Consider the following 11251-nt stretch of genomic DNA (forward strand, 5'->3'; position numbering starts at 1 on the left):
ATCAGGAAGGCTATTCCAGATATTCCTCTGTTTAATATTCCTTCTTCAAATGCTGTAGGAGGTGAATGAAGAGGATGGAGGCAGTGAGGTGGATGTGGATGAAGGGATGGAGATGAAAGAGTGTGGCGATGGGGACGGAGAGGGGCCGTATCTCTCAGAGGTTGATCCTCCTGCCAGTGAGAGTGAGGATGGATACGGCAGTCACTCTCAGCGCTACACTACAGCGGACTCCACCGCCAGCAGCCCTGCCTCATCACAGTTGTGAGTGTCTCTGTGTATGTTTGTGTGTTAGCGTGTATTATGTGTGTTTTAATCTTTCGTCTGCCTTTAACAACTCTCTCTCTCAGCTCCATGTGTAGTGAAGATCAAGAGGCCTTGCAGGCTCAGAAGATCTGGAAGAAAGCCATCATGCTGGTGTGGCGGGCAGCAGCCAATCACAGGTGAGCTTCTCATTCATACTTACCTCAGCTGCTGTTTTGTGATGAGCTCTTACCTGTAGACAGAAATGTGTTGTATGTGTTTGTCATTTATTGTTTTGTGTTTCAGGTATGCAAGTGTGTTTCTGCAACCTGTGTCTGATGACATCGCCCCTGGTTATCACAGCATCGTACACAGGTATCAAGATGAGACCCTCTTATTCTTTTAAGTATGTAGGGCCCTGTGATTTCTGTGATGCAGAAAATGTGAACATAATCATAGAATCCAGTCATAAAAATGGAATTTACTGTATAACACCGAATGATAAATTTTGGGTGAATAAATCAAAAGTATATGAGTACAATTAACCAAATCAAGATATGGACAAGTATTTGTGAATATTAATAATAAAGCCGTATTAAATCATAAATCCAGAAAAATTAAAAGAGACAACACAGAATTTCTGAAATTAATAAAACGGTTCATAGGGCCCTATTATTATACAAATTGTAATAAATAAATTAAATTGTTAAAGTTTCATGAATTAAATAAATTTGGCATGCTTTTTGTTTATTAACATGTATTTAAATTATTAAAATTAAATCTGGAAAAATTAAAACAGAAACCTTGGAATTTGTGAAAAATAAAACATTTTATAGGGCCCTAAAAATGTAATTTTGGTTAAAATTTTAATAGATTGTTGTTACATAGTATAAGTTTCATGATTTCAAGGGAATAGACATGCTTTTTAATTACTAAAATTACTAATATTTAATTTAATGAAACATTAAAACAGAAAGCAACGTAATCCAAAAAAAATTAAACAAAAAACTTGAGACTTTGGGAAAAATAAAATGGATTTCATAGGGCCCTAAACATTAGTTAGCATTTTTTGATCTTAATGTTTATTTACTAATAAATTATTAAGGGAATAGTTCACCTGAAAATGAAAATTTGCAGAAAATGTATTCACCCTCAGACCATCCAAGATGTAATCTCTGAAATCTCCACCTCCTCAGACCGATGGACCTATCAGCCATCAAAAAGAACATAGAGTCTGGGCAGATCCGCACGACGGCGGAGTTCCAGCGTGACATCATGCTGATGTTCCAGAACGCGGTGATGTATAACAGCTCGGATCATGACGTCTACCACATGGCCCTGGAGATGCAGAGGGACGTTCTGGAACAGATCCAGCAGTTCTTGGCCACTCAGCTGATCATGCAAACATCAGAATCAGGCATCAGCACCAAGAGCCTGCGCGGAAGGGAGGCCAACCGCAAACAAGACCCCAATGAGAAGGTTAGGGACACACATGCATAGTCACACACACAAACCACAAGTGGAAACGATGCTGTGGAGAAGGTTGGAGAAATATCATCACACACACACAGTGACCACTATAAGGAGACATAATCACAACGCTTTCGCTGCTAATTATTTGGCCAGTGACATTTAATAGACAAACTTATATTGACGTATTAGAGCAGATCCTTCAGTGAGACAAAAGAGAGCTTAAAGAAGCAGGAACACATTAAAAGATATTTAAGACGGTTACTTTAATATTATATACTGCTATAGTTATTAATATTTAATATTTTATTATATTTCATATATATTTTTCATTTTAGTTTTAGCCATTTTTAGTAGTTTTTTTTAATATATATTTGAATGTATATTTTTTAATCTAATATTTATATTTTATTACATCTTTATTTAAATTCTCTAAAATTATTTTTAATAATTGCAGTTTTAGTTAGCAATAACAACACTGGATTGTTGAGTGAACAGCATGTGCAGTTATTAAGAAAAATAGCATCTCTAGAACAAATCAAGATACTTGATCCTTTTCCAGGATATAGGCTGAGATGTTTTTCAGAGAGCAGGCTAGAAGCTTCAAATGTCTCAAGGACGGGACATCAGAGTACATCAAAGAGTCTGTAGACATCTGAAGTGAAGTGTTGTGGACAGTGAAACGGTTTAGGAAGAGCGAGCTCGGAGTCATAGAAAGGAAAGTAGAAAAACAGCTTCCTGTGCACCACAGCATGGAGCTTTATCTGTGATGAAAACACTGTGGGATTGGCTCTTAATTCTGTCTCTGTTGAAGCAGCATTAATTCAAAAGTGTCCTGAAAACATAGTTTTAAAACCATTTGCCTCAAACTATCGGCTGGCAATGGCACCAAACAGCCAGTACCTGCAAACTGACCTGATTTCAGTGCATCTGAGATTGAATGGGAAAGCACAAACTGATGCATCATCAGGAAATATAACTCGCAATGTCTTTAGCCTGCAGACTTAATGGCTGTCAATACACACAAAATGGATTTGCGACCACGAGCTGCACATGACGTTGTTGTAATACTCACAGGTAATCTGCACAAATTGATTTTCTAGCTCTTAATGGGATGGCTGCACTCAAAGTGTCGTTTCAGCACTCAGTCCCTGAGCTAAGTTTTATTTAAAATCCAAAAATGCTGAAATGCAGGAAAAAGTTTCACTGTCCAAATACTTTCTGTACAAACGCAAAATGCAAACCTTGTATGGTGAATCTCACAAAACCTGTCAAAAACTTCATATTTCATATTTCACCCCAAAATGAGAAGCATGAAATAAGAACCAGATGTTTAATTGTCATGAAAATGGTTCTGTTTTTCTTTATGGCAAATATAAAATACAGTGCATTTAGAAAGTATTCAGACCCCTTCATTTTTTCACATATTATTATGTGGCAGCCTTATGCTAAAATGCACATCATTTCACAGCAATCTACAATCCATACCCAATAATGACAAAGTTCAAAACAGACTTGTAATGTCTTTGCACATTTATTAAAACTAAAAAAAACTGAAATATCGCATGCATCTGAAATAAAATGCATTTCAAAAAGGCATCTTTATGGACTATGGAGTGTGGATGGATGTGAAAAAAAAAACTTTAAAGCTGCAACACAAGAATTGTGAAAAAAAAAGAATATACAACTTTTTAAAGCTGCAACACACAAGAATTGCAAGTTAGTGATTCTTTCAGAATGCACTGTACCTTTTTTTGTTTTGGGCAGAAATGGGACTGGTCATGTTTTCGTAAGATTGATCCAGAAGCGATTTGGTTTCCACACGCTCCACATGAAACCCCTTCTTGATAGGACCCAAATAAAAGACTTTATGTCCCTTACACACACACACGAGTGAACTGCTGAAGTCCCTGACAGTAAGGTTAGCGTTACTTGCACTAACACACAGTCTCGTATGTAGACCCTGAGTCCTGCACACAAAGACCCTCATTTAGAGCCAGAACCACCAGCCAGATGGAAAAGGAACAACTCCAAACAAGACACTTATGAGAAGGTCAGTGCTGTACACACACAAACATGCACTCGCAGGTGAGAATCAAGGGCACTGCAGGTGAGATGACTTCTGTACTAACCCATGCACAAACACAGTGAGCCTAACACTCGAGTTTCTCTTCCAGGTTTCCACATGGCACCATATTTGTGGCTTAGTTGTTCTGTAAAGGATTGTATCACAAGTGTGGTTATACGCAGAATAATGTAAAATTTTCAAAAATGTGGCGGAGTATCTGTTTATCCATCTATCTGTCTGTCTGCTTTCTAAGTGTGTGTGTGTGTATAGATAGATAGATAGATAGATAGATAGACGCAAAATACCGTTCAAAAGTTTAGGGTCAGTAAGTTTTTTTTTATTTTTTTTTTTATGTTTTTGAAACACATTTCTTATGCTCACCAAGGCTGCATTTATTTGATCAAAAATGCTAGAAAAATATTTTAAAATCGTGAAATAGTATTATAATTTGAAATAGCTGTTTTCCATTTTAATATATTGTAAAATGTATTTTATTCCTGTGATGCAAAGCTTAATTTTCTTCATCATTACTCCAGTCTTCAGTGTCACATGATCATTCAGAAATCATTCTAATATGCTGATTTGGTGCTCAAGAAACACTTCTTATTATTATCAATGTTGAAAACATTTGCTTAATATTTTTTCTGGAAACGGTGATGTTTCATGATTTTTTTTTTTCAGGATTATTTGATGAACAGAAAGTTCAAACAGAATTAATTTTAAATAGAAATCTGTTGCAGCATTATAAATGTCATTACTTCTGCTAAATAAAAGTATACATTTCTTAGAAAAAAATCTTACTGGCCCCAAACATTTGTATATCACCTTATTATAGACAGGATAGAAATGTGATTATTGTAAACATGTAAACAATATATTTGTGTATGTGGTGTAAGTGTTGGGTTAAATAGCCTATTGATGTCTTCTTTTGTTGAATCTGTGTGCCACTTTTATTTTTTAACACACACCAGACCAAAGTTAAGCAAGTTTTTTTTATTTATTATTTTGTTTGCATGGTTTCAGTCTCAGTGATGCTTTCACACTGAGCTCTTTGCTGTGTGACTGAGATCATTCAAATGACTGGACACTCATTTCATCACCATCTATTTGAGTTTATGTTGGAGTGCTGCGGTTGTCATGGAAACAGTTACAACACACTCACAGATACATGAACACCTTAATCTTCATCCGGCTAACACATATATACACATCTCTCTCTGTTACTCATCAAGCCCTCAAATCCTCCCTTTAGTATCTACATTCTTAGGATTCTCCTTTTTCCATCTTGATTCCATCCTCCTTTTCTTTCTCAGCCGTGTGTCTACATGCAGAGAAGCTTTCTAGGGTGACCAGATGACCATGATAGAAAACTGCTCCATCCTCCAACACGTTTTATATGCGGGAGACCTGAGTTCAAATCCATTCCGCTGTGAAAGTTCATGTTTTTGTTTTAATTCACAACCATCTGGAAACAAAAGCCAATGGAAAGCAAACGTTTTGTTGACCTGAAGTCATCGTAAGATGTTTTTAAGATGACTGGCAATGTAAATTGTTAGCCAGATTAAAAAGAGTGAGTCTGCTAAATGTGTAAATGAAAATTAATAATTAATATCATGAGTAGGTTTGTTATTAAAAGTATATTAAATCGCTTTTTTCAGATTTTATTGTCAGAACAATAAAATAAGAGCATCTGTTTCTATTTAAAATCTTTTGTCAATCATTTTGCACATGCATGACAGATGTTTTCATCTTATATCTTCATATTTTAAAGGAAACACAACAGATATCCCATCCACTCTTGTCATTAAAGGGATAGTTCACCCAAAAATTAAAATTCTGTCATTAATTACTCACCCTCATGTCGTTTCAAACCTGTAAGACCTTCGTTCATCTTCAGAACACAAATTAAGATATTTTTGATGGAATCTGAGAGCTGTCTGACCCTGCATAGACAGCAACGCAACTGAAATGTTCCCAAGTCCAGAGACGTAGCAAGGAGATCTGTAAAATAATCCATGTGACATCAGGGGTTCATCCACAATTATACGAAGCTACGAGAATACTTTTTGTGCGCAAAAGAAAAGAAAAAAACTACTTTTCAACAATTCGTCTCCTCCGCGTCACCCTGGTGCCATTTTGGTGATACTCTCCAAAATGGCGCTACAGGGTGATGCGGAAGAGACGAATTGTTGAATAAAGTCTTTTTTGTTTTTCTTTTGTGCACAAAGTATTCTCGTAGCTTTGTAAAATTACGGTTGAACCCCTGATGTAACATGGATTCTTTTACAGATCTCCTTGCTACGTTTCTGGACTTGGGAACATTTCAGTTGCGTTGCTGTCTATGCAGGGTCAGACAGCTCTCAGATTCCATCAAAAATATCTTAATTTGTGTTCTGAAGATGAACGAAGGTCTTACAGGTTTGAAACGACATGAGGGTGAGTAATTAATGACAGAATTTTAATTTTTGGGTGAACTAACACTTTAAAGCCTACATCAAATCACTTCATTGTCTGTATAAAATGTTTATTTATAGCAACCAAACTAAAGTTAAGACTAATTAATGGGACAAGTGAATGTAAGTCCATCAGGATGATATACGAAGCGATATGGCTCATAAAACGTCTGGTCATTCTAGTCTCTGCACATGTCTCTGATGTTTTCCATCTCATGCTCAGGGTTTTAGATTAGTATACCTGGCGTTTGCTCTCATAACACCTGCTTTTGCTCTGTTGTACATGTCTGTCTCTCTGGCTATTTCTGGAATAGGTTTTAAATAGTGAACTCTCTTTTTCTCACTCTGCTGTTTGTCCTTCTACAGGACAGCCTATCCATGGCCTCTCCTGCTTTCCTTCTCTCTCTCTTTGTAAGTATCCAGGTTGAAGATCACAAGTTATTTCCCGTCCCCTCTTACCGAACACAAACACACACATGTATTCTGTGACACAGTTCTCTGTTTGGTTAGAGCTGATCGCTTGCACCAGCATTGAATTTGGTCCATGTTGTTATGAACATATCCAGGTTTGTATGCTAAAAGTTTGTGAGCATCATGATATGTTTAGCAGAATAATCCATTAAGAACTGAAAATTGAGACAATTTATTAACCCTAATGTATTTTCTAGTAAGTTTTTTTTTCCCAGAAGAATACTTTTATTCAGCAAGGATGCATTAAATTGCTCAAAAGTGACACTAAAGATATTTTAATGTTACAAAAGATTGTTTTCAAATAAGTGTTTTTCTTTTGAACTTTCTATTAATCAAAGAATCCTGAATTAAATGCATCACAGTTTCCACAACAATATTTTTCAGCATATTAGCATGATTTCTGCAGGATCATGTGACACTGAAGACTGGAGTAATGATGCTGAAAATTCAGCTTTGCATCACAGGAATAAATACATTTTACAATATATTCAAATACAAAACCGTTATTTGAAATGGCATCCTTCTCAGTATAACCGTTTTTACTGTATTTTTTATCAATTAAATGCAGTCTTGGTGAGCATAGTTTTTTTTTTTAACACTTTTGAATGGTAGTATATATCTTTTTTCATTTTACTTTTTTATTTTTGCTTGAACTTACCTTTTAAATGTTTTTTATTTATCTCCAAGAATCATCTAACACAACTCTTCCATGAGCAGCTTTAACTATTAACTCATTTACTCCTGAACACCACATTTTTTAATGCTCTTTCACTGTTTTTTTTTCTTCTTTTTTCTAGCTTGTACTCTTCAATTTCTTAACTATGTATTGCACAGTTCTGATGTCACCGTCTCTTTAAGATGAATGGCTTGTTCTAGTGGTAACACACGCACACTTCCTGTTCTCAGGTCAAAGCTAGTTAGTTTCTCACACTGATGGTCTGGTGTGTTAGGGCAGTGGATGACAGGCTGTTTGCATTTTCTCACAGCCTCCTGCTTCTCTGCTCTTCCAGGATGGAGGCACCAGAGGGCGTCGCAGTGCCATTGAGGCTGATATGAAGATGAAAAAGTGAACTGAGATGTCTCACTGCAGCTGTTATGGAAGTGCAAATAGGCTTTATTTCCGTTTCTTTAAGACGTTCTGGCTAAGTTTAGTTACTCAATGCCTCAGTGGTTTGACACAGCAATTCAACAGTCTAATTACAGAAGGACACCAAAAGAAGGGACTTTCACAGAAACCCTTCAGTCCTAGACCTGAAAAACTGGTCAAGTGTGCTCTGAGACTAGACTCACGGGACAGGACAAACTGACCTTGTGTTTGTTTGAGTTTAGAGGAGTTGTTTAAAAGTTTTTGACTTGATGTCACAAATTTAGCTGTCATCACTGGCCTTTTAAAAAAGCTGAATGTACCACCGTCATGACCACTGGATGGTTAGAATTTAGGATGTCATTTTCTAGAGCTGAGAATGAAACCTTACAAGCCATTGTTCAAAACAAAGATTACTATCGCCTTATCAGTTTGAGAGGATGTGGAACGACGGAGGACAGAGCAATAAAAGTAAGCTTTTTTTCTTCTATAGGAATGAAGATGGATCCTACGTTTCTTTAAGCTTGATTTTTGCCCAGTCAGGATCATGGATGCTTTGGATTACAGTTAAAGGCCTACTGTACTATGTTCAGTTTGTTTTCGTTCTTTAAGTGAGACGTAATAATTTGACATCTGTACGTTTCAAAAGAACATAGTTTTGTACAGGGTCTTTGTGTACAGTGTTTTTGTATATTGTGTCGTGAAATGTTTTAATAAAACATGAGTGTCTGCAATTACACAATGTTATTTTAAGAATAATTTATTCAACTTGTGCTTTCAAACAAAAACTATTAGTACAAATGCTTCACTGGGAGGACAATACCAGCTTGTCCTGTTCAAAGTCACGAGAAAACACACCGATATCCATTAATGACATCAACGTACATCAGCGGCGTGATTCATACACAATGTGAACCCTCCTATATCCCTGAACATTAGTAAACAATAGTGAAGAATCAAAACTGAACATTCTGCAGTCACAGCACACCCAGAGATGATCTGATCACACGTGCCGTGTCACCTGATAATAGTGTTTGTCTCAGAGCTCAAGATTTGGTGATGCTTTGAGCTTTTACAACAATATAAAATCCCAGGTTATACATGAATATAAATTACTCTTCATAAGTTCTGGATCAGTGAGATTTTTTAATGAAAGAAATTAATACTTTTATTCAGCAAGAATTCACTGAATTTATCAAAACTGACAGTAAACATTATAATGTAAAGATTTCTATTTCAAATAAATGCTGTTCTTTTGAACTAATTATCGAAGAATCCTGAAAAAATGTATAATAATTTTAATAATATAATAACTAAGTAAAATTTTCAGCAACACAACTGGTTTCAATATTAATACTAATACTAATAAACGTTTCTTGAGCAGCAAATCATCATATTAGTATGATTTCTGAAGGTTGATGACTGGAGTAATGGCTGCTGAAAATTCAGCTTCACCATCAAAATAATAAATACATTTTAAAGTATATTAAAATGGAAACCAGTTATTTTAAGCATCAAGCTAAATCTTACTGACCCCAAACGTTTGAATGATAGTATTTATGCATCAGGTTCTATGTTTTTAACTATTTGTATGTATGTTAATGATCTTTTAAGCAATATATAATGCAGTATTATAACAACATAGCTGTTCATACTGTTAGAAATGTCAGTTGCACAATATCAACTTCTGACATTGAACTGAACGTTATTATCTACATTTTTAAACACCTTTCAGTAAACTCTGAAATACACTAACAGAAATCATGTGCAAAGTGAACTTTTCCTAAACTTGTCCTCTTCCTCTGAGACGTCCTCAGGCATTATTTTCTCCTCCTTTTTACTTGTAATACCACACTTTTAATAAAACTCGAGTACAGTAGGAGTGGCGGACGAGTAGAGTTTCTGTTTGATCAGCCGATATTCCCGTCTGAGGCTCAAGACCTTCCCGCCCCCGAACAGGATCTTCAGCGGAGGCCATCCGCCCAGATCAGGCTGCAGGACCACCGAGACCTCGAAGGTCGGTGTGAGACTCTGATCGGGAATGATGGTGCCCAGCTTCAGAAGTGTGCCCTTGCTTTCCATGAACATGTGGATCAGTGCGCCTCGTATCCCACACGGCTCATCCGTGGATGAGCGCAGAATGTCTCCGGCCACACGTGTGGTCATGCGCCGGGGCAGACGCAGCTCCCGACAGCTCAGACTGGCTCCTTTGGCCTCATAGAGGCACTTCTCAATGCGTTTGGATAGGTCGAGTTGAAGACACGCATCATCTTCTCTTTCCTCTTCCAAACTGCACTCGGATCCCAGACCTGTGAATGAGTAAATAGACAGATTGTGTCAGGCTCAGCTGATCAGACAGGAGCTTTACGCCTCAGCAGTTTGAGAGTGAGCGATGGCTCATTAGATTAGGATCAAGAAACTAACACCGTCAGCCTGTAATACAGTGCCATCAGCTGATCTAAGCAGTCATGGACCATGGCCAGAATTAATGTTGCAATTTTGGAAAACTGGAACAATGTACATGATCCCTGCTCATATGAGTGTCATCTAATCACGTCTAATGTAAAAGCTTTTGAACATTAAAAGAAAGGTTTAATACATTTTGCTGTCACGCTATACGGGGTTAGCTGTCAGAATGGGAATATTCTGTCATTTTCAAAATATATAAAAAATAAATTAATAAAATAGGAACAAAACACGTGACAACCTGGCATTAACATTCATTGGACTTTTTAGTTGACCTTTGCTTTAATTACATCCTTTATATATATATATATTCCAAATTAACATTTGTGAACTAGGTTATTTAAAATCAACATGCAAAACCGAAACTTTTGACTTTATAGTTAGTGAGACAGAGCGCCTGTGACAACTTGCCCCGGTTTCCCCTACAATTGATGGTTTGGACAGACAGGAATAAGATACTTACTTGATGAGCTCTGTGCTTTCATGAGTCTGCCGCAGTGTTTGAGTTTGTCTCTGTCGGATCTGAAGTGTTGTAGAAAGCTCAGGTCCTCCGCTAGCTTTTCCTGTTCGCTCCTGACGGACATCCCGTTCCCGAACACGAGAGCTTGTGTATAGACCATTTTAACGTGATTTCCTCCGAGTCTTTCCCCGAGAGCTCGCCAAACTCTTCCACTGACTGTTTCTTTGTTCCGTCCATGAATGCGAGAGGCTGAGATGTGTTGCTCCTCTCGCGGCAGCCGGTTTTATACTGAGTTCAGTGAGCTGTCTGTGATGTTGCATCAGCTGAAGTTTGTGGGATGGGCGACATGACGCAAAGCCGAGAGAGCTTAAATCAGACCAGACTGCGCAAGTACATGCAACCGAACCAGCTTCTTGCGTTTCTATTCTATTCTATTCAATATAGACCTTATATTAAACAAACAGCAGGCCTAGTTGACAAATAACATGAACATTAACTTTTTGGATTAGAGCTAAATGTTATATATTTCTATTAGCCTA

General features: G+C 37.0%; 2 protein-coding genes across 7 annotated transcripts; one reads left to right on the forward strand and one right to left on the reverse strand.

Annotated features, from left to right (window-relative positions):
* Nucleotides 1–31: 31 nt before the first annotated feature.
* On the forward strand, nt 32–8623 carry LOC107680293 (bromodomain-containing protein 8-like). Of its 6 annotated transcripts, XM_016476134.1 has the most exons (7): nt 32–261; nt 348–440; nt 547–615; nt 1437–1719; nt 3671–3763; nt 6598–6642; nt 7713–8623. In XM_016476134.1, the coding sequence occupies exons 1-7, from the start codon at nt 107–109 to the stop codon at nt 7770–7772; spliced, it is 798 nt and encodes a 265-aa protein (XP_016331620.1). In that variant the 5' UTR covers nt 32–106; the 3' UTR covers nt 7773–8623. The 6 variants fall into 6 exon arrangements, with proteins under 6 accessions (XP_016331620.1, XP_016331621.1, XP_016331622.1 ...); XM_016476135.1 differs by lacking the exon at nt 6598–6642 and having other exon boundaries at nt 7689–8623; XM_016476136.1 differs by lacking the exon at nt 6598–6642.
* A 653-nt stretch (nt 8624–9276) lies between these two features.
* On the reverse strand, nt 9277–10985 carry LOC107680291 (DNA damage-inducible transcript 4-like protein). The gene is made up of 2 exons (XM_016476128.1): nt 10716–10985; nt 9277–10095 (listed from the first exon to the last, which is right to left on the reverse strand). The coding sequence occupies exons 1-2, from the start codon at nt 10870–10872 to the stop codon at nt 9644–9646; spliced, it is 609 nt and encodes a 202-aa protein (XP_016331614.1). The 5' UTR covers nt 10873–10985; the 3' UTR covers nt 9277–9643.
* Between the last annotated feature and the right edge of the window lie 266 nt (nt 10986–11251).

Source organism: Sinocyclocheilus anshuiensis, unplaced genomic scaffold (assembly GCF_001515605.1).
Source record: "Sinocyclocheilus anshuiensis isolate Anshui unplaced genomic scaffold, SAMN03320099.WGS_v1.1 scaffold1438, whole genome shotgun sequence".
Classification (NCBI taxonomy): domain Eukaryota; kingdom Metazoa; phylum Chordata; class Actinopteri; order Cypriniformes; family Cyprinidae; genus Sinocyclocheilus; species Sinocyclocheilus anshuiensis.